Source organism: Bubalus bubalis, chromosome 19 (genome assembly GCF_019923935.1).
Source record: "Bubalus bubalis isolate 160015118507 breed Murrah chromosome 19, NDDB_SH_1, whole genome shotgun sequence".
Taxonomy (NCBI): domain Eukaryota; kingdom Metazoa; phylum Chordata; class Mammalia; order Artiodactyla; family Bovidae; genus Bubalus; species Bubalus bubalis.
Window position 1 is genome coordinate 24,009,476 of NC_059175.1, and position 27,673 is coordinate 24,037,148.

The 27,673-nt window shown below is 44.2% G+C and overlaps 1 protein-coding gene across 3 annotated transcripts in view; it reads left to right on the forward strand.

Annotated features, from left to right (window-relative positions):
• The window catches only part of LOC102413667 (chondroitin sulfate proteoglycan 4), a 71,669-nt gene that overhangs the window by 195 nt on the left and 43,801 nt on the right, over positions 1–27,673 (forward strand). The window contains exons 1-5 of one of the 3 annotated variants that reach the window (XM_044932733.2): positions 488–1,027; positions 11,128–11,291; positions 11,620–15,189; positions 16,809–17,279; positions 22,004–22,180. In XM_044932733.2, coding sequence (XP_044788668.2) covers positions 760–1,027; positions 11,128–11,291; positions 11,620–15,189; positions 16,809–17,279; positions 22,004–22,180 — 4,650 coding nt within the window. In that variant the 5' untranslated portion in view covers positions 488–759. Of the gene's footprint in view, positions 1–487; positions 1,028–11,127; positions 11,292–11,619; positions 15,190–16,808; positions 17,280–22,003; positions 22,181–27,673 lie in introns of those variants that run through there. The other 2 variants (XM_025270530.3, XM_044932734.2) reach the window with 2 other exon arrangements.

Consider the following 27,673-nt stretch of genomic DNA (forward strand, 5'->3'; position numbering starts at 1 on the left):
GCCCGCTAGAGGCGGTGGGGAGCGGGGCGGAGGGCGCGGGCGGGAGCCCCCTGTGATCCGAGGGCCCCGGGAGACCCCGCGGCCCGGCCAGTCCCGCAGCGAGCGCGACTTGGACTCTCAGGCGGGGCCTTGGGAGCCGGGCAGCCCCGGGAGGAGACCGCTCGGCCCTGCGCAGTGGCTCCGTCGCCTTCGCGGAAAACTTCCGACTCCCCGCCCCGCGCGGCCCGGCCCCTCCGGTCCCGGCCAGTTCGCGAGCCCCGGGGGCGGGCCCTGCGCCTCGGGTTTGGGCTTTGGGGCCGGACTCTCGGCGGCACTCGGAGGAGTAGACGGAAGGCTTCCTGCTGTCCTGTCTTCTCAGGCTTTCCAGCCCTCCCCTACCCAGGCCCTTCCTCGACTGCTCGTGACCCTCAAGAGGCCTTAAACTGCTCGCCGAGTTTCTTTTGTGGGTGGCTGCCCTCTCGTTCCGTAAGTTCCCGCACACGTCCGCAGACATTGTCTGGACCCTGTTCGCTGGAGGTGCTTTACATTTCCTTGGCGGCTTTCAGAAGTCAAAGATGACTAGTAAAAGCACAGTGACTTTTGACATCATTGAGCTGGACACTGGGGCCTTCCACTGGGGCCTTCCACTGGGGCCTTCCCGCCTTCTTTAGCTCCTTGAAATTTAATTCAGTTTATAACAAAAGACATTCTTCGAGACTTGAGAACGCATTCTCAATCAAAGGCCTTGCCAGTCTTTGTGGTCTTCGGATTAAGTTCGGAATGGTTCTTTACTTCACTTTAGGCGATTTCGCAACGAGCTCTGGAGTGATGTACAGCGCCCGGCCCTGTACTGGGGCACGCCTGGCTCTCACCCCTGTGCGGGACCTGCTTCAAAGTTCCTCTGACACTGAGCAGTCAATTCTGCTGTTTGGGGCACTTGAGAGCTCCTCTCTCTTCATCTTCCTCCTTCCAGATTCTTTTTTCTGCCCACTTCCCAGCCTCTTCCTGCCTGGCGGGCAGGGAGCAACCGGAGGGTACAGGAGTCCAGGTGTGAGGCCACTGTGGCTATGGCTTTGGTGTATCGTTGAGAGGGAAGGTGCTGGCTGCAGGCCAGGGGGATCTGAGTGGGCAGTGAATGGTGTTGGGGGATAGGTGAGGTGGTGATGGTCATGGCCAGGGATCTGAGTGGTCCCTGTGGGGTGATGAGAAGCCTATGGCTTTGGAATTAGGTGGATTTGAGCTTTAATCTGGGTGTCATCACCTATTCTCAGGGTGACTTTGGGAAAATTACTTATCTTGGTCTTGATGTTGCTTTTGTAAAACTGGGATGATAAATGCTTCTTCAGAATTCTTTACGAAGAATCCACTTGTAATGCAGGAGACACAGGGGTGGGGGTGGGGGGGTTTAATCCCTGGGTTGGAAAGATCACCTGGAGGAAGGCAGGGCAACTCACTCCAGTATTCTTGCCTGGAGAATCCCATGGACCTGTTGCAGGAAGGGGGATTCCTTCCGGGCCTGAAAGTGGGCTCTTATCTAACACTCGGAAATGAATTGTCTGAGGAGACACATCTGCTGACAAAGCAAGAGATTTTATTGGGAAAGGACAGCCGGGTGGAGAACAGTAAGGCAAGGGAACCCAGGAAAACTGCTCTGCCAGTCAGCAAGACTGTTCTGTGGCTCGCAGTCTTGGGGTTTATGGTGATGGAATTAGTTTCCAGGTTGTCTTTAGCCAATCATCTGACTCAGAGTCCTTCCTGGTGGTGCATGCTTTGTTCAGCCAAGATGGATGCCAGAGAGGATTCTGGGAGGTGATCTCACATGTGGTGTCTCCTTTTGACCTTTCCTGAACTCTTCCAGTTGGTGGTAGCTTATTAGTTCTGTGTTCCTTACCAGGACCTCCTGTCCTAAAACAACTCATGTGAACAGTTACTATGGTGCCTGGGCAGGGTGGGCGGTTTCAGTCAGTATGCTTCTCCTAACAGACTTAGGAGCTTGGTGGGCTACGGTCCTTAGGGTCACAAAGAGTTGGACATGACTGAAGTGACTGATCACGCACGCAGGCAAGACCTCCACACAGGCAAGACATGGCAGCCTGGAAACTACTGGATAAATGCTCATTTCCCTTCTCTCCTACTAATGACTCTCCTGTCTCTTCATCTGTGCGATTAGCTTGGGCATGAGAAAGACCCAATAGGTTAGATATCCATTGAGGGGTACAGAATATGGATAGAGGAGATTTACTGAATGAAGCCCTGGAGAGGGAAATGGCAACCCATTCCAGTTTTCTTGCCTGGAAAATTCCATGGACAGAGGAGCCTGGCAGGCTACAGTCCACGGAGTCACAAAGAGCTGGACACAACTGAGTGACTGAGCATACATTGAGTGAAGAATTCCATAGCATATAATTTAACATATATACTGTTCTTCACCCTCTACTGTAATTGTGTGACGAATATTGGATACTGAGGTCTCACCAAAAGCTGCTTTCAGGCACTTTGAAAAATATATTCTTGCTTAGCCAGATGTGTAATGTGAATTTATCTTTCTTCCTTGGGTGATTCAGGCTGTTGTTTTGAAGAATCTAATTGAAGATGCCAACTGAAAAACGCACAACATGAGAGTTGCAAGTTAAGTTTTATATTTGGGGCAAAATGAGGAGACAGCAGGGAGACGGCATTTCAGATAGCTCTGAGAAACTGCTCCAGAGAGGTAGTGGGGAAGGTCAGTATATACGTGATTTTGGTGAAGGTGGAGTGCATGCACTCGAGCACCTATTTTCTACAGAAGATTTTTGCTAGTCACAAGGAGCAGTCATCACCATGAAGGATTTTAGTGCTTTTCTAGATGTGAGGAGACTCAAGAAATGGGCTTATAAAATCGTCTCCTGAAAATATCTAACTATCTGAGGACCTGTTCTGCAAGTTTTTCTCAGAGCACAGAATGCCTCAATCCTACTCTCCACCCTGAACTCCTTGCAGAGGGTGTTTTGTTGAAAATCAGCAGCTGCAGTAGCAACTGATTTAGTCCTTGTAGAGGTAGATGGCAAGTGTCAATTTATGGCTGACAAAGGCTTAGATAAATGCTGCTCTCAGTGTTTATATGACACAGGGTGTTATGTCCTCATGGAGTCTCATCACAGTAGGAAGTCACCTTTGTCTGGTAAGCAGATTGGGGATACTACAGATACTCTTGCTGAGGTAGTCACATCTTAATTCATTCAACATGGATTATATTATTTTACTAGTGAAAGGGATTTTGCAGATGTCATCAAATTAGGGATTTTGAGGGTGGAGAGATTATCCTGAATTATCTCAGAGGGCCATAAAGGTGATCATAGGGGTGCCATAAGTGGAGGGCTGCTAAGTCGCTTCAGTCGTGTCTGACTCTGTGTGACCCCATAGACGGCAGCCCACCAGGCTCCCCCATCCCTGGGATTCTCCAGGCAAGAACACTGGAGTGGGTTGCCATTTCCTTCTCCAATGCATGAAAGTGAAAAGTGAAAGTGAAGTCACTCAGTCGTGTCTGACTCTTAGCGACCCCATGGACTGCAGCCTACCAGGCTCCTCCACCCATGGGATTTTCCAGGCAAGTGTACTGGAGTGGGGTGCCATTGCCTTCTCCGAAGAGGAGGGCAGGAGGGTCAAAATCAAAGAAGGAGATGGTGTGATGGAAGCAGAGGTCAGAGTGGTATGATTGCTGGCTGGGGCCACAAGCCAAGGCATGTGATGGTCTCTAGAAGTTGGAAAAGGCAACGAGACAGAATCTCCCCCAGAGCTTCCAGAAAGAATGCAGGCATTCAAACACTTTGATTTAGCTCAGTGAACTCCAGAACTCTTTAAGACAATCAATGTGTATCATTTTAAGCCATTAAATTAGTGGCAGTTTGTTAGCAGCTCAGTTGTGTCTGACTCTTTGTGACCCTATGGACTAAACAGTCCATGGAATTCTCCAGGCCAGAATACTGGAGTGGGTAGCCTTTTCCTTCTCCAGGGGATCTTCCCAACCCAGGGATCAAACCCAGGTCTCCCGAATTGCAGGCGGATTCTTTACCAGCTGAACCACCAGGGAAGCCCTAACAGCAGCAATAGGAAGTTTATAGAGGGAGTGTCTGAACTAGTAAGAGATCATATGAAGGGCTATTTAATTCTGTTTGTTTTTAAACTTCTTATTTTATAGTAGAGTATGCATGAGTGCTAAGTCATTTCAGTCATGTCCAGCTCTGTGACCCCATGGACTAGCCCTCCAGGCTCCTCTGTTCATGGGATTCTCCAGGCAAGAATACTGGAGTGAGTTGCCATGCCCTCCTCCAGGAGATCTTCCCACCCAGGGATCAAACCCATGTCTCTTATGTCTCCTGCATTGGCAGGCAGGTTCTTTACCACTAGCCTCACCTGGGAAGCCCTTTATGTTAGAGTATAGCTGATTAACAGTGTTGTGATAGTTTCAGATGGACAGTAAAAGAACTCAGCCATATATACGTGGGTATCCATTCTCCCCCAAACTCCCCTCCCATTCAGGCTGCCACATATCATTGAGCAGAGTTCCGAGGGCCATTTGATTCTGATTGTCAAGGAGAAGGCACGTGCCATCAGAGAGCAGGGGAGCTGGGAGCTTTAGAGAAGGTTCTGTCCATGAGCAGAGCGAGCCTGGCTCCAGCACTCACTCTAGAGCCTGTGGATGGGCCTAGAGAGCTCCTAGACAGCGGGGGAGCAGACACAGAAATGTCTTGAGTGTCACTCAGGATAGGACATAAGCTCTGCGGTCACTAAGGAGGGAGCTGTCAGCTCAGCCCGAGGTGGCTGGGGACCAGGATGACCACTGCCTCAATTCTAGGGGTTTCTGTAGGAATCTACAACGTCTACAGGATTAGCTCCCCTTGCAGTTGTGTGGGACACAATCTTTCTGACCATTTTTAGCAGGCCTAGAGAACGCCCCATTGAGAGGGGGTATGGGCAGGGCAAGTGCTGGTTTTCTCTTGCAACCCGAACAGTGGGCATGGAGACTGATGTTTGGGGAATGAATGAAAGTTGAGAGGCTGGTGCAACATGTTCTGCAATAGCCAGGATTCCAGGGCTGTGGATTGCTCCAGCTTTTCCTGGAAACTTAAGATTTCCATCCTCACAGTGGCCTTGGGCCTACTACTTGCTTCTCCGCCACCCTCCCAACTGTGTCAGCAACACATTTAGTATAGAGATGTGGAGCCAGGGACCCATCCCACCCTCCCAGGCTAGTGAACACCCGGTCAGCTGCCCAGCCTGCAGCCGTGGAGCAAGTATCTATTCACTCACTGATTTTCTTTCTTAACTTAAATGTTAGTGGACCTGACCCTTGTGGGAGAGACTGTTAGAACTTTCCCTATTGGGATTTGCTTTCAGTGAATAAAGGAGGTTAGGCCTCCTAGGGCATGTTAGATATTTGTGCTAATTTTTTTCACATTTGTAAGCTTTCTTCTTTCTTAGAGTGCTGTGGATTAACTTGTGTGCATGTGAGCTAAATTGCTTCAGTCGTTATTAGACTCTGTGTGACTCTATGGACTGTAGTCTGCCAGACTCCTCTGTCCATGGGATTCTTCAGGCAAGAATACTGAAGTGGGTTGCCATGCCCTCCTCTAGGGGATCTTCCTGACTGATCGAGTCAGCGTTTCTTGCATCTCCTGCATTGGCAGGCAGGTTCTTTATCACTAGTGCCACCTGGGAAGCTAGTGCGTAAAGTTAGTGATCTCTTGAATAAATACTCAACATCAGTTTGATAAAGTATGGGCCGTCAATACCATGGTGAAACACTGTCAAGGCTCTTACGGATGCATTTGTGGAGTAAAATGTGGCTTTCCTTTCCAAGTGAAGTTATTCCACTCAAATGATACAGCATGAATAAGAGCTGTTTTATAACTTCAGCCCTTCTCTTAGGACTTCATCTTAGGAATCTGTATAATGCAAATACTCTAGCAGAGAAGTTTGCTTTGGTGGTTTTTTATTTTAATTAAAAAAATAAGTTTTTATGCTTATGCCATATCATCTATAGAACATTTTAGAAGAAACACAGTACATAAAAAGTCATGATATAAAGTTACCAAAAATACTGTATTATGAAAAGACAATTCTAATTTCAGTGAAAGCAAACAGTTCTGAAATCTTTCTTTAAAATACTTTCCTGTTTAATTTCCATCCTATTCTTGTTTTGCCCTTGCATAATCACCAGACTGATCTTTCTAAAACACAGAACTGATATGTCTTTTTCCAACTGAAAACCATAATGCTTCCTTACTATCTGCAGAATAAGGTTCAACCTTCTTATTATGGCTTGTAAGTCACCCACCCCTGTAAGTCGGGATCCAGGTGATCAGTCAGTTATTTGCTCCCTAAACATTTATTGAGAATTTCCTGTCATATATACACAACAAAACAAAGGAAAACTAAAGCTCCTCTCTCAGGTTCCCTCACTTAATAACTGGCTACTCAACCAGAAATCTGGATTGCCCCCTTGGCCTCTCCCTTTCCCTCACCTGACAGTCCTGCTTTTTAAATATCTCTTTAACTTGCCTACCTCTCCCCTCTGTTTGCTTCCCCCCACTCTACCGTCCCCTTGAGTCCATTCTCTGCATTTCAGCAAGAGTCCTCTTCTAAATTGCAATCTGGTTATGTCGTGTCCCTAAGTGACCCCTTTATGGCCCTCTTTGGATAGTCTAAACTCTTCAGCTTGGCTTCTAAGCCATCATTTACAGAGTGCCTAATGTGCCCCGCACTGCTGTGTGCACGGTGGAGCTGTGATCAAGATCAACAAAGGCTCCTGGCCTCAGAGTCTTACCTTCTGTTTGGAGTGGTGTGGTTTTGGGACCGAATAATAACCCAGAAGACAAATAGAGAAGATAATCAGAGATTCAAGTACGAGTCTTGAAAGGAGTAGTGAGGTTCTGGGACTGGGTGTCTCCTTTTGTAAGCGTGTGTGTGTGTGTGTGTGTGTGTGTGTGTGTGTGTGTATGTGTGTGTGTGGCTGTGCACATGCACTTTGAACTGAAAGTTCAGGGAAGGCCTCAAATGGATGCGGTGGTATTTGCCCCCTAACCTCTCGTGCCTCTGTAGCTTCTATCCTGGCTGCCCACTCCTTCCTTATACTGTGCTCAGCCACACTGAGCTTCTGGTTCCTCTCTTCTCTCTCTTCCCACTTTTTTTCTTTCCTCTTCCTTTCCTCCACCCCTCACCAGCTCTTCCTAGAAGCCAGTGCCTTGCCTGAAACACCTTTCCTCCGTCTACCCTCCTTGACAAGCCCCAGTGCTTCTGTTGTGGTCTGATTTCCTGGTTAATAATCAGGCAACTGTAATTGCTTGATATGCAGTCTTTCTCAGTCACCACTGAATTCTCAGGACCAAACAGTCTGTGTGGACAGAATATGCATGTGGGATGGGATATTTACATCTGCCAGGGAGAGACCTTAATGGATTGTTCCTTCCCTCATACCTCACTGGGCTCAAGCCAAGCTTCTGTTCTAGTCCTTTCTACTATCACTTGGATACCCTCTTTTTTCTAAACAATTTTCTCCTGTGATAGATTGGGAGTTCCTTTGTCTTATTAATTCTCCAACCAACCCCTCATAGTACCTGGCACACAGGAAATGCCAAAAAACTTCAACGTAAAACCAAAATCAAACAAAAATCCAGGAAGATATAGTTTGAAAGAAGGAATGGAAACCAATTCTAAAGTAGGTAAAATGAATCATATAGTCACCGACCTGGGAGAAATTACAGAAACCTTCCACGCAAAGTATTTTACCTCACGGCGAAACTTTGGTTTCTATTCAAAACATTTCACCACTTATTTAAGGACACAAAATCAGGAAGTTGCTCTGACTTGTTGGTTCAACTTGATTCGCTACCCTCCTGTAAAATACCCACACACACCTTTCTCTTCACTGCAGGTAGAGATTGCCTTTCTTTTTCTAGAAACCAGTTTTACTTGTGCTTTACTCGCTTTTTATTCTGATTTTGAGGCACTTACTAGGGACCACAAAAGTTAGGGTTGACTTGGAAGTATGTGGCTTCAGGCTGTCAGGCCAGAAGTTTGAAACCTGCTTCCTTGTTTTTCCCCTGAGGCAATGGAAATTTCTAGCCACCAGCTGAGACTGGGATTGATTCAGTGCCAGAGGTGAAACATGGGAAAATATAGGGATGTTGTTTATTAAGGTTACTTAGTCATTCTCAGCAGTAGATTTTATGATTTAGAAAACATTTCCTGGTTTTGAAAACCTAACAATACACCCTCTAAGTCTGTCGAAAATTGGAGTGGGGGGTTTCAGTAACGGGAGAACCAGAAGGATAAGCTAGTGGATTTGTAATTGCTTCATTCAACTTTATGACTGTGTCCCTATATTCTAGTTTTATTGAATTTAATTATTAATGGCTGTTTTTAATGAGGAAAAAAGATGCTTCTGCATATCTGAGAAAGTCTGAAGGAGATTGTGTTCATCTCTGTATCAACTTTGTACCTTGGTGAAAAAAAAACAAACAAAAAACACTGGCTTGGTGGTTGGTTATGCTTAGGTTTTGTCTTAGCTCTGCTTCAAATTAACTTTGACTTTACCTAAGTCCATAAGCTTCTTTAGGCCTGACTTGACTCAACCATAAAATGAAGGTTTATTGTTTAGTTCAGTTTGGTTCAATAAATGATTGCCTGATACCTACCTAGCTTGGATTGGATTCCCTAGAGAGAGAGGCTTAGGAAAGGATTCTAGTGGGAGTGAATAATTGAGTGAGTGCTACCAGGAGAGAACTTTAAGGAAGTGATGGAAGCAGAGAGGGCAGGAAAAGAAACCAAGCAAAGATGTGGTCTCATCTCAGCTCTGGAATATGAAGAGCAAAACACCTCTTTCAATCAGTCACTGGCTAGAGGTTGCCCTCCAGGACAGAGGGTATGATTTTACTGAAATTTCTGGATAACAGAGTTCATCAGCTGGGGGATGGATGTACCAACCTGTTAAAAGAGATCTAAATGGGTTACCAAAATTCTGTTATACCACCTGGGTGCCAGGTACTGTGCTGGGTACTGGAGAGAGGAAGGCAAAAGACTTGTAGTCCCTCATCATAGGAAACTCATGGACTGGTGCAGGAGATAGATGAATATCTATCCAGGCACACGCTAGGATAAACAAATGCACAATGTTGTAGGAGCAAAGAGGAGAAGCAGGCTGGGTTACCCAGGAAGCCCGTCTGGCCAGGCTGTTTGCTGCTACCTGTCAGTCGTTATTCCAACCTCAAGCCGCTTCTGGCTCCATATAAGCCGAATGATTAGATATACTGCCCATAGTTTTACCTTGGGGAGAATTTTCCCACACTGGTGGTTTCATGGCCACGCCTAAGAGCAGCTGTAGTGCAGTGGGGATCCATTTCCAGTCTGCATGCACATGATGATGCTGACTCAGCCGTGAACCAGGCTTTGGTGTTTGGTCCTTCCATCAGCTGGCAGTAAGGGGTTTCTCCCTTATTGGGCAGCCAGACTCACAAGCTGAGGAAAAGGTGCTGACGCAAGAAAGGTGATGACATGAAGTTCCAGGCCACCATGTCGTGTAGCTTGCTCAGGGCTTCTGGTCCTGCCCATGCTCAATTCTGGATGTACCACTTCTGTCCCTTGAATCTCTGCTTCCACCATCCATCCGTCATGGCAGTTCTGTCATGTGCGTCTCAGGCTGGGTCATCGCACTTTCTGTGCTTCTAGGATCTACCTTAGCTGTGAGTCCACATCATTTACAGCAGTCTGTGCCAGCAGGTTACATCCTGCATCCCTGGGGATGTGCCCCCAAAAGTATTATAAACTCTCCCTATTTAACTTTATGTTCCTACCCCCTTGATTAGGTATCCTTGGTCCCATGTGCATTTCCTGGCTGCTGGCACTACCTTCTGGACAGGTCCTGCAGCTCCTGTAGGGTCTAGTCATGTCTCCATGCAGGTTATGTTGTGACTTAGGCTTTGTTTTGGGTATAGTGGTCAGGAGGAGAGATGGGGGCGTGTCTTCAGGGGTTACATGTTATTTGTGGGGAGAGGTTTCTGCATCCTCTTTCAGCAAAGGGAGGATCACTTTAATCAGGGAATGGGTCTTTTCTTCAGGATCAGAGTGTTCAGAGGGATCTAGGGACACAGAGTATTTGAGCATCAATCCAGGTGTCCCCATCCCATAAGTCAAGTTTCCATTCTTTCCCAAACAAAGCCTTGGACTTGTCAGAGGCAGCCTGACATGATTGGAACTTGAACTTTGTTAGAAGCCGACAATGCCATTTTCTGGGTGAGAGTCTCAACTTCCCCTGTCCACCTGCTGTAGGAGATGAGAAAGACTTTATATGCTACAAGGGAAGCCCTTTGGCTTTCACACCTGCCTTGTAATTGTCAGCTAATCTCTCCTAGTTTTTCCTTATTTTTTCCAAAGCTTCATTCAAACTTATCAGTAGACATCCAATTCCATTGTTTTCATTGCTACTGCTAAGTCTGCTAAGTCTCTATAGTCGTGTCCGACTCTGTGTGACCCCATAGACAGCAGCCCACCAGGCTCCCCTGTCCCTAGGATTCTCCAGGCAAGAACACTGGAGTGGGTTGCCATTTCCTTCTCCAATGCATGAAAGAGCAAAGTGAAAGTGAAGTTGCTCAGTCGTGTCCGACTTGTAGTGACCCCATGGACTGCAGCCTACCAGGCTCCTCCGTCCATGGGATTTTCCAGGCAAGAGTACTGGAGTGGGGTGCCATCGCCTTCTCCATCTCATTGCTACTACTTGCCCTATATTTCTCATAGGTTGATATTTCAGAGCTGGCTAGTGTGTTCCCTTTCACGATAACACCAGTTCACCATCAGTGACTTGGGATTAACCCCTTTAGAAGGGAAAGAAGCAGAATTGGGTAGATAGAGAAGCAGATTTACAATTCAGTTTCAGTAGAAGACTCTGCCCTCTTGAGAGTTCTGAAGAGGGACTGATCCATCAGAAGTGTCCTGAGTTGGAATAAGAGAACACAGCGTTTATACCCCCACGACATATCTGTGGGCTACCCCAGGAAGCAGGTGTGGCCTTGGGTACGGCAGCTGTCTTCAGCAGGGTCTCTCCTGCAGGGAGATGGCAATATAAGTGTAACAGTCATTGTGTAATAAGTTTACTGACTTCTTTTTTTCCTACAGCATCTTTTTATGGTGAAAGCTACGTGGGGCTCAATATCATAGAAGTTTCCTCTGAGTTATCTCTTCAATTAAAATTTCAAACCAGCAAACCACAGGGATTACTTTTTCTTGCAGCTGGGGAAAATGACTACTGTATAATAGAAATTCTATCAGGAAACTTACGGGTAAGATTTTTTTTTAATCTTTAGAAATGTACAATGATTCAATTACTGGAGGGAAGAACAGTGAGAGAAAGAGAACAAAACACTTGATTATTGTTATTTCACTAGAATAAAATTAGATGCCACATGTAAGGGTTGAGATCTTCCCCAATTTTATAAGCATGTCGTAAATATTCCAACTCAAAACATTTTAATTTCAGTATGTAGTCCATAAGTGTGGGAAGGGCTTTCCATGTCCAGGTTTCTCTTTCTTTATCTTTGTGAATGGCCATATTTTCTGAATAAAACACTATGAGATGAGATTGCTTAATTATGATTCTTTGTCTTTCAGGTGAGAGTGAATTTGGGGACAGGTGAACTAGTTCTTCTTTCTGAGCAAAGACTTCGTGTGGATGACTTGGCTTGGCATTTAGTGGAACTGTACTGTGTTAAGGATCATGTCTCTCTGGTTATTGACAAACATTATGAGATGACTGGCCGGATCACTGGTGGGATGCACAATTTGCACTTTCAGCATGGAATCTACATAGCGGGCCACGGTGGACTTGAAGTCTCATATCTCGATGGACAGCTCCCCAATTTCCGTGGCTGTATGGAGGATGTGGTGTTTAACCAGAGGGAGATCCTTTCCTCTCTTAGATCTTACCCTGGTTTTAAGAAAGTCTATGAGGTGTCACTAGGATGCAGTGATGAATTTTTTGCAGGGGAGGATGAAGCCATCAATTTCTTTAGCTCCAGATCCTATGTCACCTTCCCAGAGTGGAAGGTCCAACGGGATGGGCTGTTGGAATTTGCTTTGCAGACTGGAACTCAACAAGCCTTGCTTTTATTTCAGTCAGGTAGGGAAGGAGATTTTGTTGCTTTGGAAATAGTTAAAGGTTTTTTGAAGGCTCATGTAGGAAGGAATAGGAGTGATACTCAGCTCTCTTCTTTTAGCTTAGTTAGTGACAACCAGTGGCATGATATTCAACTCAGATTCACTGAAAGATACCTGGGCCTGATGGTGGATGAACAAAGAGTAAGGACAAACCTGCCTTTGCAGAGCAAACTGTTTGTATCTGCAGGCCCCCTCTTCGTGGGAGGTCTTGATAGACACAAGGGAGAAGAAGTTAAGAGGTTAGGACTTGCCTCTGTGCCTGGGAAATCTGCTGGAGGAATCTCTTTTAAAGGGTGCTTAAGAGGCTTGGAAGCCAACTCAGAAAAGAGAGCATTAAAGGATGCCTTTGTTTCCAAAGATATATCTGCTGGGTGTAAAATGAAGGGCAGTGATGATGAAAACCCTTCTGCAACAACCATGGAGAAGCTGCTGCTGGCAGAAGTTCCCCTTTCCACTGCCGACTCTGAGGTGGGCAAGCCTAGTCTTCAAGATGTGAGTAGCTATTTCTTGGTCCTGAATAACTTGGAGGTCCAAGAAGGTGGGCAAGCCTTATTGGAACAAAGGCATATGAAGATGGATATGGAGCTGAAGGATTTGGGTATCCATCAGTCTCAGATACTCTTTAAAATAAAGGAGATGCCTGTTTATGGGTTCCTTCGATTAGATGTTTCCCCCGAGCAAGGACCGGAGAAAGTTTTCACTCTGTTGAATTTGGAGCAAGGGAACGTTTGGTATGTCCATGACGGTTCAGAAGAACCTAGGGATTATTTCACATTTTCAGTCTCTTCCAACAGCAAGAGGGAAGTGCCACTGTATCTGCAAGGACATGTTTCTTATGTGTTTAACATTGTTGTCATTCCAGTAAATGATCCCCCAAACCTTAAGCTCCCTGAAGGAAACTTGCTTCTCGTGTTTGAGAATTCTAAGAAACGACTGACTCCAAATATCATACATGTTTCAGACCCAGACACAGATTCCTTGAGTCTTAGTGTCTCAGCGCTTGGCAACTTCAATTCAGATGCTGGGTTTTTAGAAAACATCAATGATCCCGGGAGAGCCATTAATGGTTTCTCATATGGGGATTTAAGAGATGGCAACATTTTCTATGTGCACAGGGGCCATGCAAACTCCCGGATCCTTCTGAGAGCAAATGATGGAGAGCTGGTTAGCAGTACGGTGGTGTTGCGGGTCATGGCTATTCCTTGGGACTTGGCAGTGGCCAATCGGACAGGTGTGGCTGTACAGCAGGGTGGTTCGGTTCTGATTACGCAGAGCAACTTGTCAGTGGAGGTTAATGGTGAACGCCCTGAGGTGGACACCCGTTTTGTTATCACTTATCCACCTCGCTTTGGCCAAATTCAGCAGCAAGGGCCAGGTGGCGAGTGGAAACAAATCAGTACCTTTTCTCAGCATTCTGTTGATCGGAGTCAGATCCGGTACTGTACTACATTCAAAGATTTGCAACTAGAAAATGTTACGGATCACTTTAAATTTAAAGTTGACATAGAAGGAAAAAGCAGCGAAGAGCTGGTGTTTCCTATTACGATACAGTGGCTAAAGTTTACCCTTCTGAAAAATGTTGCCCTTGAGATCAGTAAAATAAACAGGCACGTATTGAATTCTGATCACTTACAGGCCGTGACAGAGGGGGTGGAAGTAGCTGAGAGCAAACTGCATTTTAAGTTACTGACCCCACCTAAGAAAGGAAAATTGCTACTTGGCACAGAAGTTCTACAGACAAACTCAGTCTTCAGCCAACAAAACATTACAGATGGTAAGATAAGTTATGAACCACAGGAGAGGCCCAGGGAACATTCACAAGATAGTTTCAGGTTCTTGATGGTTGCAAAACACATAGAATCAAAAGATTATACTTTCAGAATCAATTTTAAAGCAGATAGGAGGCACATTATTGTAACGAACAGAGGATTGCTTGTAAAAGAAGGAGAAGGGAAATTAATCACAAAGTCGGAATTATTTGCTCAAACCTTGGACAATCGGACTTTCCAATATACAGTCACCAAGAGTCCACAACATGGGAAGCTGAAACTGATTCGCTCTTCAGATTCTCCAGGAAATCAGGACAACATTACTGCCTTCACGGATCAAGACATCCTGGGTGAGCGGCTGATATATGAGCACGATGACTCTGAGACCCAGAGTGATGAATTCCTCCTCGTGGCCTCAACCGCAGGACCAGACCAAGAGGGAGCGTTCAGGGATCTTGACATGGAGCATCTGTCTACAGAAATCAAAGTCACCATTTCTGTGGAGTTAAAGAATGACGAGAAACCAGTGCGCATGGTGGATAAGGTCTTTCAGGTTGTGCGGAACGGCCAGCGCTTGTTGACCCTCTCAGATCTCTGCTACCATGACCCTGACTCAGATTTTGACGATGGGCAGTTGCTCTACATCCGGCGGGGCATCCCGAACGGGGACTTGGTGCAAGCCAGTGACCCAACTCAGAAACTCTACCAGTTCAGGCAAGAGGACCTGCGGGAAGGACGCGTGCTCTTCAGGCACCGGGGCGCAGACTCGGCCCGCTTTGTGTTGTTCGTGACCGATGGTGTCCACTACACATCATCCCTCCTTGAGGTCAGCGTGTCAGACCCCTATGTCCGTGTAGTCAACAACACAGGGCTGCTCGTACAGAGAGGAAAAGACAGCAGCCTCACGACAGCCAACCTCAGTGTCACCACAAACCAAGATGTCAGAACAGACCACGAGATCGAATTCCATATTGTGCAGCCCCCAAAGCACGGCAGAGTGCTGGTCAGCAGCTCAGCGCCTGGCTCATTTTCCATGCATGACTTGAAGCAAGGGCGTGTGATTTACAGGCATGACGGCAGTGGCAGCTTCGATATGTTCAACCTAACAGTGCGAGTTAAAGATATACATTTATATGTGGGAGTCTACGTGCAGGTGGACTCAGAAAGCCACCAACATCACACGCGAATTCTGCACAGCAAGACTCTTGTGGTTGAAGAAGGAAAACCAGTAAAACTGAGCAGAGGAAGGTTTCAGGTAGGTGGTGGTCCCAGCTCCTATCATTCTCCCCCGCTCTGGAACCACAGGGACAAATGATCTCTTTGTTTGCTTCTGAGAGCTATTTTTGTGATGATTTCTCTCCTGGTATTTGGAATGACTTTTTAAAAATGCAGATGCCATTGAGAAGAAAAGCCAGACGGTTCCATGATTTTGATACTGCTAATTGTTCTATTGGAAATGGAATATAACGAATCCTAAAATCCCTTCATTTTAAAGCTGTGTGCATATGATCACATGAGTATGCATATATGTTTATAATGTAGAATAACCTGAGGAAGAGGGAATGTATATATTATAGTCAATGAAGAAGTCATTACTTTTTTCATTTTTCATGGCAACACTGCCAATATTTGATTTGATCTGAGTTACATTTGTAATGTGGTGAAGCAGGGCATAAAAGTGTAATTTAACTGACATAAAAAGGATTCCTAAAACAGACGAGGATACTATATTACACAGTTTATTTCTTTAGCTCTGAATGTGGCCTTATGTAGTTTCTTGAAATTGATGGATAAACTGGCCCAGACCCGGGGAATGCCAAGGGTGAGACTTCACACCAGAAGCTGCCTGGTTTCCTGAGGCTCCAACTTGAGAGCCTCGAGCAGCACAGCCCTGCTGATCAGAGTTAGGGGAGAATGAGTAATCCCTGCAGGGTACGTAAACTGATTTATGACAATTGGCCACAAACGCAAGCTATTCTGAATCTACCTTCAGGACTGCAAACGAGTTTGCCTGCTTGCTAAATACAGCCAATAACATCAAGTAGAAATGAATTTGGACTTCTCTGGTGGGTCAGTGGTAAAGAATCTGCCTGCAGTATAGGAGACCTGGGTTCAATCCCTGGGTCGGAAAGATCCCCTGGAGGAGGGCATAGCAACCCACTCCAATATTCTTGCCTGGAGAATCCTGTGGACAGAGGAGCCTGGTGGCTACAGTCCATGGGGTTGCAAAGAGTCGGACACGACTGAGCGGCTGAACAGTAGCAGCAGCAGAAATGAATTCAAGTCAGAGCAATTTACTGAATAATGAGTTTTGACCAAGAGAATATGGAGCCCACCAGCTTTTTTCTCAATTATTTTTCAGGATCTTAGAGAATTTAAGTTTCACCACAAGGGGGTGTACATAGTTCATGGACTATAAATCTGTCACAGAAAGTTTTGAGATGAATTTTGCTGAATCAGTAAATTAAATGTATATTTAAAATGCTGAGCTAGTTTAAAAATAGACTTTCCTTTAAAGTCTTGCAATTTTAGTGCTTTAACTGCTACTTCTTCTACTATCTTTTGTTCCTTGTCTAGATACCATTTTGTTTCTTTCAGCTCTATTTTCTGAGTCCTAGGTTTTTTGCCACTGTGAACGATGTCTTGATAATACATTAGTAGCTGTTCAAATGTTGCTTTGTCTTTGTGATCAGGACTGAAATTCGAAATATTAGCATGGTTACTGGAACAGACCCAGGCTTAAACTGTGTCTTAACCTGGATTGTAACTTAAGCCATTTGTGAACATTAATAGAAAAAAAATTGGTTCATCAAGGGTCTTCCATAGATTAATGTTTTTCTTTTTGTGTCTCTGTGTTGTTAATGTGCACTCAAGGCTGTGCACGAACACCCTGTTCCTTCAGAGGCAGTGATCATTGTTAGAACTCCGCCAGTGCATGGATACCTTCGAAGGTCTTTACCGGAGGAGGGTAGCGTGGGTACAGAGGAGAAGTTCCCTTTGATGTTTACGCAGCAGGATGTTGATGATGGTTACATCCATTATGTACAGACAATGCCTGACCAACAACAGGACCGTTTTATACTGGATGTTATGAGTGGCTTCCAAGCTGTGAGCAGACTTGAAATCCTGGTGGATATTGTCCCTAAACATATTCCTCTGGCAGTACAAAATTTCACAGTCCAGGAAGGTGGCTCCAAGGCACTTCCAGAAGACTATTTCAGAATTCCAGGCAAGCATTTTGAGGGACTTGACTGTGAATTTGTTCTACTCAAACCACCAAAACATGGTTATGTTGAAAATTCTCATTTTCCAAGAGTAAAGCTGATGAAATTTACCAGGAAACAGGTAATAACTCTCAATTAATATATTTGGATTTGGATATGTTGGATAAGAAAAAAATTGGCTATTTATCACTTGGATTCACGGACTTTGGGAAGTGATGGGGCCTTAGAAGATATCTGGTCCAACCTCCCAGCAGATGGAGAAGCCTTTCCATGATAACTCCATAGAGAGGTCATCTAGTCATTGCTTAAATATCCTCAGTGAGTTATTAGAGTGTTGTTACTCTGATAGTTTACTTTCTCACCATGAATAAAAGAATGATTTCCATACTTAAAAAAAAAATTCCAAAGTATCTTTCAGATCCCCATTATTTCCTTTATAAGCTCCTAGGAACACACTGTCTTCAGGATGGAAACCATGAGCAGCTATCTAGCATCTTCGGATATCTTTGTCCAGTTAGCTAAGAATGCATATTGCTGCTTCATTTTGCTTCTAAGGATTTCACCTCACCAAGTGACTTGAATCCATTTACTAAAAACTTACTCTGTTCAAGTTACTGTGTAAGGTTTCCATAAGTAGACATATTTTTTTGCCTTCAAGAATTGCTGTGGGGGAGTTAGGCAGATGAACTTCAATATAAGCTGCACTCTTCTTGTCTTTCATGTAGCACTTTAACAATGATACTGTGGGTGTGCAGAATGGTCACATTTGACTCTAATTGAAGGCTTCTCAGAGGGAATAAAGTATAAGCTAGACTTTTAGGATAGGAAGAGCTGGGAGATAATAGAGGTGAAGAGAAAAAGCAAAGAAATGCAAGTAAAAGGGGACTATATGGCAATGACGTGAAGGCATTGAAGTGAATGGTGTTCTAGGGGCCAAGGAATAGTTCACGAGGCTCCCAGATGGACAGAGTGTGTTGGAGGGTGCTTAGGGGCCAACTTTGGAGAGCCCTGAGGCACATGTCAAGAGGGTTAGACTCAATCAGGTGGTATTCAGAGCCATGGGGAGAAGTGGAGAGTGCTGAGGGTGGAAAAGACCTTGGAGCTTGGTGCCTCTCAACTGGGGACCCAGGGGAGATGATTCTTCACTGACTCCATGCAGCCATCTCTTAATCATAGCTTCCCTCCCAAAGGCTGGACAAACCACCTAAGATAACCACCTGCTCTCATGTGAATGGAATTTTAATTCTATTCACCCCATGTACTCCGGGTGAGAGACTGAGCACTAAATTTTGGTTCTGTCTTAACCAGTTCATTATCGTCCGTGCCTTGTATTATGAGAAGTGTATATTTAAGCATGGTTGGTTGACATATGCATCAAATGTGTGTGTTCCCTACAGTATCCATGTTGCTGTGTAGCCTTGTTCACAGTCGAGATTATATGTTCCTGATCTTCAGGTGACCCTGTTGACTTAAAAAATAGTCACAATCTAAAAGTTGAGAGTTGTGTTTTATTTGGTGGAAGTTTTTGGGACTTCAAGCCCAGGAGACAGCATCTCAAGTGACCCTGAGAGAACTGCTCCAAGGAGGTGAGGGGAGGAATCAGGTTATATAGACGTTTGCAACAAAGAGCAGGTAGTCTGAACATCAAGAGGTTATTGTTAATGAAGTAAAACCAGATTAACCAAGCTAAAAAATTTAGCACTTTTCTATTTATGGGACGATGAAAGAGCCTGGGCTCACTCGAATCATTCCTTTCACATACACCTCAGCTATCTGGAGCCAGTATCCTGCTTTCATATCCTGAGCTGCTCAGAGCTCGCTGCGGGGAGTGGCTACAGCCTAATGGCTGCCAGGTTGTGGGTATTCTTCTCCTTCCTGAGTGCCCGTAAGGTGCAGGAATTCACATTTGGAGAGCCAGAACATCACTGTGACATCCTTTGTTTACTGATGTGACAGGAAATCCTCCATTTCTCAAGACCTTTACATTTTCCCTTCTTTTATGCCTTCTGAGGTCTCCAGGGTTTGAGACATGGTCATATTCACTTATGGTGACACCTAACAACTCATGGCTATCACCTTCAGTGACTCAGAGAAGGAGCGGTCTTGGCCATTTCTGCCCTTCATTCATTCAGGGAATAGTTTTGAGTGTCCATTACATGTCAGGTATGCTAGTTCTAAGCATTGAGTGTAAAGCAGTGAATTAACCCAGCAACAAACCCTGCCCTTGTGGATCTTTTTTCCTGGTGGGGAAAGAAAGAGGCAGAGAGAGAGAATACATAAAATAAATAAGTGACTTTATATAAATAAAATAATTGAATGAAGATTAGTGCTATGGAGAAAAATAGAACAGGAAAGAGAGATAGGAAGTGCTGGGAACATCAGTGGTGTTTGTGTGTCTGTGTGTGCTGATGCTCAGCTTCAAATACAGTGGTTGGGGGCCTGAGGCAGCCTTAAGCAGACACCTGGAGGACGTGATGGATAGTGAGCTTGGTGGATATAGAGGAAGAGCATTCAGGCAGAGGGAAGAGCAAGTGAACAGCTCTGTGAGGGGAGCAGGAGGAGCTCAGTGTGTGGAGCTTCACACAAGGGTAGGGGGCCGTAGGTGAGATTTTGGGAGGTCCAGTATGGGAGGGCTTTTGACTTTACCTTTGATCCCTAGTGAGGTTCGGAACAATGGGGGAGGAAGAATGTGAACCGTTATTTTTCTGTGTGCTCAGTCATGTCTGATTCTTTGTGACCCCATGGACTGTAGCTTGCCAGGCTCCTCTGTCCACAGAGTTTTCCAGGCAAGAATACTAGAGTGGGTTGCCATTTCCTACTCCAGAGGATCTTCCCAACCCAGGGGTCAAAACAGGGGTCGTATCTCTTATGTCTCCTGCAATGGCAGGTGTATTATTTATCACTGAGCCACCTGGAAAGCCTGCTGTGAAGGGGGGAACTTAATATTCCCTGAACATGACTGGTGACAGGGGACCAAACGATTTTTAATCTTTTAATATTTTCTATGAGTTTATTAAGTACCTGAAAGTCAGCAGATGTTTTTCTAGCATTATAACTAGGAATAGATACATTCCCACCAAACCCTCCTTGCCTTTAAATTACCTACTAACTGGCATTTTGGGCTTCCCAGCTGGTTCAGCTGGTAAAGAACCCACGTGCCAATGCAGGAAATGTAAGAGCTGCGAGTTTGATCTCTGGGTTGGGAAGATCCCCTGGAGGAGAGCATGACAACCCACTGCAGTATTCTTGCCTGGAGAATCCCCATGGACAGAGGAACCTTCAGGATACAGTCCAAGGGGTTGCAAAGAGTTGGACACGACTGAGGTGACTTAGCACGTGCCCGTGCACACTGGCATTTTACATGGTAATTTGAGAGAGTACCACTCCGTTGAGGAAATGATGTATTTCTGCAGGAAGGATACAGAGAAGGTGATGTCTATTTAAATGCTATCTTCCTAAAGCATGTTAGGTTAGAATTTCTCCTGCCTTCTGATCAGTGCCATCTTCCACGTTTTTTTTTTTTTTAATAGCTTAAAACAGTATGTTCCAGGAATATGTGGTCAGGCCTATGGTCTGGAATTCTCTTCCCACGGAACTCCAAAGAAACTTGCATGCACCTGTGTTCAAGTGACTACAACTTTCCCTTGAGACAGTTCGTGAACTTTTCAACTCTTGTCAGAGACACCTCTGAGAGATCAAAAGTCTTTGCTCAAAGGAAGTGCGCCATAGAACTGGACAAAGTTGAACTGTTAAGAATGTTGGCTGTATTTTATCAAAACAAACACAACCCCAGAGACTTTTTGGAAGTTCAACTACTCCTGTTGGGCTTTGGAAGTTCTCTGCTGTTGTATTTTGGGGTCACAGGTTCACGGAAGCCAAGTTCCCGTCTAGCTTTAAAATTCTCCTGGTGTCTGGTTTTGATCCATACTTCCATCAGAGCCTTAAAGACATGAAAGGCATTCTGAGTAAATCTGTGGCTATCACAAATCCGAGAGGAATAACTGATTCACTAGACAACCGTTTCAGAAGGAAAATTAGAAAGATGAAATCAACCAGGGATAAAAGTAAACATTTGCATTTTGGTTATTACAGTGAGAGAAATCTGGCTTGATAAAATGATTTATTTACAATATATTTCATTATACTCTGTCCTCAGGAGCTTTTTAGTAGCTGTTAAGAGATGCACCAAAAAATGATTGTATTCTGCAGGAGGAGGAGGTAGCAGGTGTAACCTCACATACAAAGAGCAGTTAAGGGAATAATGCATACTTAGCTCAGAAGAGAGCAGTTTGGGGAAACTTAGAGAGTCTGAGCAGGCATGCATGCACGCAATAGTTGCACTGGTCCCTGTGTCCCCAAAGAGCAGAAATCCAACCAGTGGGTGGAAACTAAGAGCCCAAGCCCAATATTCTGAATTGTCCAACATTCTGAATTGTCTACAACTTCAAAACTTAGTCTGTCTAAATACACAAGCAGAGTCTGAATTTTAATGGGTGATCTGTTAGAAGAAAGGGAAGACTATGTCACCTACAACACATTTTAGGGTTTGAAATAGCCTTTGAACTCAGGCCTTGTGAGAACCAGTCCAGCATTTTCTTTATTACCCCATGTTGCTCAATCACTCTGTTCATCCTTAAACTTACTTTTGGGATGCTGCAGTGCTTCATCAAAATTATGCCATCCATCAGAATTTGCGCTCTGATTGTCAGAATCAAATTTTATGGGATGAACACATGCTTCTGTGTTTTAAAGAGATATAAAATATCAGGATTTCTCTTAGAGCATTTTTGTCATAGTTTTAAATTACATATCCAGCAGTGTGGTGATTTCTTTTGTTGGTTACAGGTAGAAAATGAATTGATTTCCTATGTGCATGATGGTAGCGAAGCACTTCTTGACAGTTTCATCATCTTTGCAAATAGCTCAGAGCTTGGAAAACAGAGTTTGCCCCAAACTCTTTTTGTGACCGTTGAATCAGTAAACGATGAGGCTCCAGTAATAACAGCCAATAAAATCCTCCAGGTAAGTGCTCCATGCTTTTGGATTTATCATAATAATACAGGGCTACCTGCTTGATTTCCTTTTGTATTATTTCTGATGTTAATAAGATATATGACTATGTATGTATAGTTGACATATTCCAGCTGATTTTAAATAAACGTCAGTCATACCAAGACATTATGTTGATTTTGGCTTGTGCTGTTCTAAACCAGTCATCTAAAATGTTATTTTCTAAGTGACAAAGGATCTAGTCCACCAAGCTACAACTTGGTGCAACATACGCATGATATCCAGCTGGTAGTTGACACAAAGAGAAAAAGGATCTTTGGAGAGTGGTGTCCTGGCAGGTGACAGAGAGGGGCAGGAAGAAAGCAAGGAGAACAACAAAGAAATAAGGAACAAGAAGCCGTTGACCTTGATTTATAAGACACTCCAGTACCAGCTGGATGATTATGCTGGCATACCCAGGAACCCACCAGGGGCTAATCTAAATAGAAAATTTTGCATTGTTAAAAATCACTGGAGTTTTTATGTTTTTATTTGCTCACAATAATTGGATCTGGGAATAGGCTTTTTAGTGCTTTTAATTCTATTACAGCTTGTTCATTATGCAGCCTCTACATTTTAAGTGAAAAATTGATGATGGTGTTTTTAGACCTTTGGAACCCGTTCCTTTATCTTTTAGTTGACTTCCCAGTCATTGCCCAGGTACCTGGGGATAGTGTATTCCAACCGGTCAACCGTGTGGGCCTCCCCCTGTTTTCAGCTTCCTTTCTCCCTCTCTCCAGACTTATTTTAGTACCTGTTGACCCACTCTCACCAAAATGATTTGAGAAGTAGGCTGTGGGCTAGTGTGATGAACTGTAGGAGTCAATCGTTATTAAACATGGTTATAAAAGTTTACATTTATTACTGAGTAGAGTACTGTACGTCTTCCATGCTGGTATCATTTTCACAGCCCTACAAAGGAACTGCTGTGATTAATACCCTTGTTATAGATGGGAGTGCTGAGGCTCTGAGCAGTCTCCAGGGGAGGTGTGGACTTGAAGCCAAGCATGCCCAAGCCTGACTCTCTCACCACTGTGCTCTGCCACTTCCCCTCTTACCCATGACTGACTCAAGCTCTCCCAGAGTGTGTGTGTGATCAAGGGCTGTCTTATTAGTGAAGAAAAATCTCCAGAGCTTTTCTTCCTCTTGTTCCTACTAAAGTGGACTTACAGGAATAAGTCTGAAGCAGGCGTATTGACACCTCTGTGTGCTCAGGAGCCTCGACAGAGGATCTGAGCACTTTGCTGAGTGATGCTGAACTGCGGGGTGAGAAAGATCCAGAGGAGGGACCGAGGCTCTAGAAAGAGAAGAGCTAGAGTTGCCTGAGAGAGAGGAGGACCAAGGAATTAGGTAGTGAACTCTCAGGCTTCCTTATGGAAAGGAACTGAAGCCCCGCTGTGGGCTTGGCATTCAGTTCTGAGGTACCATCAATTGTAAGAGGCACTATCAACTTAATAATAGCTTTACTGTATTTAAATGTACTTGTCAATTTAAGATGTTCAGAATATTAAATTGTGAGGAGAAAAAAGTGTACCCTAGACTTTGTCTTCTCTTAAAATTAGGAAAATATAGTCTGCCGGGAACCTTGCTTGCTCAAGTAGTTTGCCCAAACCTCTTGCCCCATCCCTGATTCCAGTGTTTTTCTCAAAATAATAATAATAATAATAGCTGGGAGCAGGGGCCATTGCCTTTATTCCTGCCTGTCCCCCTCGATAGCCTGGATCCAGGCCAGGAAAGATGCAACTTCCCAGTTTTGAGTTGTGTAGTCATTTGACACTGGCTCTTTCTGAACTTATTTATTTATTTATTAAATGAGTAAGAAACTCATTTCTGCCATGAAAGTTCTGGATTAAAGTTAGGAGACCAGAGTTAAAAGCTTGTAAACTGCCCAATTTAAGCAAAATTTCCCTGGGCCTCAGCTGAGCTTTCAAAGAATTGATGCTTTCAAACTGTGGTGCTGGAGAAGACTCTGAAAGTCCCTTGGACAGCAAGGAGATCAAACCAGTCAATCCTAAAGGAAATCAACCCTGAATATTCATTGGAAGGACTGATGCTGAAATTCCAATACTTTGGCCACCTGATGTGAAGAGCCGACTCATTGGAAAAGACCCTGATGTTGGGAAAGATAGAAGGCAAAAGGAGAAGGGGTCAGCAGAGAATGAGATGGTTAGATAGCATCACCAACTCAATGGACATGAATTTAAGCAAACTCTGGGAAATAGAGAAGGACAGAGGAGCCTGGTGTGCTGTAGTCCATGGTGTTGCAGAGAGTTGGACACAATTTAGCAACTGAACAATCTCTGGGCTTCACCTTCCTCAATAGCAAAACCATAAGCATGTTTCAGGGTGGGGTGTGTGAGTGTTTATGCATGTGTATGTTTTCCTTGATCATCTCGCAATCCCCCCAGCTCTAACATCTTGTGGTTTTTATGACTGTAAACATTGTTTGACACTCTCCGGGTGAAGCTACACTTGGATGGATGAAGGGGCTACTGAGCTTCCATTTTCTGTTGGATGGAATCATTCCAGGATAGACTGGGGGACCCTTTTCTCTGACTGGGAAACATATGAATAGTTTTGGTTTTAAAGTCAATGTGTCTAAAATCTGGAGGTGACTAGGTACGACTGTAAGACATATTAACTAGTCATGTACACATGTAGAAATAGTTTTGGTAGGATTTGCTTGATTATTTTAAAATGGAAGAAATTTCAAGAATTTGTTTCTGCAGTTGTAGATGGTGGTCATGGTGCTCTATCAATGAAAATCTTTCCATATCAAGGTGTTTAGGCTTATTTGCCAAAAAATGATTTTTTTGTTGTTGTTGTTTAAATTGTGATGATTGTGAATAGAGGCTTTCTAGATTTCACTGATTACCAGTCATCTGGTGCAAAACATATTAATAGTGCCAGGACTCCTTAAGCATGGGTGTATTGCCTGCTCTGGAAGCCTAGCTGGACCCTGGTCACCCAGCCTTCTAGACCTGTTCTTCTCATAGATGCTTTCCTGACGACCCAGCCAAAGGAGCAGTGTGCCATCCTCTGTCCCTTGACCCTGCTTTATTCTCCTTTGTAGTAAACAAATATTGTTTGTCTCCTCCCATAAACGTAAGCTCCATTGGGAAGGGAATTTGCTGTCCCTTTCCTGTGGTGGACTCAGTGTCTGGCACAGTCCCTGACAAGTAATAAGGGCAATATATTTTGACTATCTAAGTGCTCCATGGAGCTTCTGTTGATTGGAGAAGATCTTGACAGTATGTGATAAACAGAGTGATGAACTGCGGTATTTTTCCACAGAGCACTTAAGGGGACAGAGAGCCGTGGGGTCAGAAAATGATGAGCTTGCAGAGAGCATGGTGAGGGAAGGTCTTATCAAGGAAGGGACATTTGAGCGGAGCCCTGTGTGTCAGGGGTTCCCAAGCCCTCTACAGGTTTGTTGGTTAGCAGTTAGCAAAGACTCATAGAACTCAGCATAGAGTCAAATCATGGCTAAGATTTATTTCAGTGAGAGATATGAAGCAAAATCTGCTCAGGGAAAAGGCACATGGGGTGAAGTCCAGAGGAAAGGAGGTCAGGCTGTAAGAGTCCTCTCCCAGTGAAGTCACACAGGATGCACTCAATTCTTCTAGCAGCAAATTGTGATGATGTGCAGGAAGTGCTGTCTACCAGGGAAGATCATTAGATCCTGAGTCCCAAGATGTTTACTGGGGGCTGGAGCACAATAAACATAGGCGCCCTCTACCTAGTATGTACCAAGTCCCAGATTCCCAGGAGGAAAGCAGGGGCCCAGTGCAAATTACATTGTTTGTGCTGTTTAGATACACACTCTTATTATTTTAGGAAAAGGTTTGTAGCAGTACAGGAAACTGTTTAATAACGGAGTTACCAGATGCCAGCCAACTACCGATTTGCACACAGGACTTCCTAAGGAAAGGCAGTTTTAAGCCTACTTTTTCTGAATAAAAGCCAGGGTGAGTGAGCTAAGATGGGGGAGAGAGAAACCATATGAATGTTAGGAGCACAAGCAAAGGATTCAGCTAGAGCAAAAGTTGTGAGTCTGTAACAGGTCTGGAGTGTTTGAGGACATGAGAAGCTCAGAGTGACCAGAGCAGATGGAGGGAGGAGAGTGGTCAGCCATTAGGTTCCATGGTAAGAGCTGACTGCTGCCCATCTGCCTGTACCGTCCAGCAAGAAAGGAGACAGGAATGGTCAGGCTAGGTACATTGTCTGCAAACATGGCTGATTCACTTTAGGTACTGCTCTATAGCCCAGAGTCATGGTGAGGAGGGCATATACAGAAAAGGAAGAACATCATAAATTATAAAATTTTAAATATTAGGGAAAAAAGGGATGTAGACCAGGGTATATAATGACAACCTTCCTTTTCTATTATATATAGTATAATGTGAATGAAATTAGTTTAAAGATTTTAGAAGAAGGAAATCTTGAGCCCTAAAATTTTATGATATAATCATAATGTCTATTATCAATCTCAGTATAATTTAGACCTGATGAAAAAGAGCCAAGAGGCAGCTAATTTTGAGAGCCTGTGTTGGCAGTTTATGACATCTAAGATATCCTTTACTTTTTGCCCCTAATATTTTTTTTATTGAAGTATGATCTCTCTAGCATATCCATGACAATGTGTAATAGCAATGACAAATGAACATAGAAAACTTCCTGGAAAAACTGTGTGTGTTGAACATATTGCAAAGTGTTCTCCAAAACTGACAACTTTTAATAAAATTAAAGAAGTGCCACATGTTAGGCTTGTTCACTTTCTGAAAATTAATATATAAAGTGTATGCATTTCATCAAAATAGTAAAGCTCTGGGAGTACTTTTTCCAACAAAATAATAATTTCCCCAGAGCTATGATTACTAGTTACTTCTTTCTAGGGAAAATTTCAAATGTAGGGAATTATTTCAGGCAGTGATTTTTCTTTTCCTAGATTTCAGAGCATGGGAAACAGTAATAATAACTATAATTTACATAATCATAAGAAAGGTAGTACTAAAGAATGTTCTAACCATTGAACAATTGCACTCATCTCCTTTGCTAGTAAGGTCATGCTTAAAATCTTGCATGCTAGGCTTCAGCATTATGCAAACCAAGAACTTCCAGATGTCCAAACTGGGTTTAGAAAAGATAGAGGAACCAGAGATCAAATTGCCAACATTTGCTGGATCATAGAGAAAGCAAGAATATTCCAGAAAAACATCTACCTCTGTTTAATCAACTACACTAAAGCCTATGACTGTGTGGATCATAAACTGTGGAAAGCCCTTAGAGAGATGAAAATACCAGACCATCTTACTTGTCTTCTGAGAAACTTGAATGCATGTCGAGAAGCAACAGTTAGGACCCTGAATGGAACAACCGATTGGTTCAAGATTGAGAAAGGAGTACAACAAGGGTTGTCTGCTGTCACCCTGTTTGTTTAGCCTATACGCTGAGCACATCATGAGA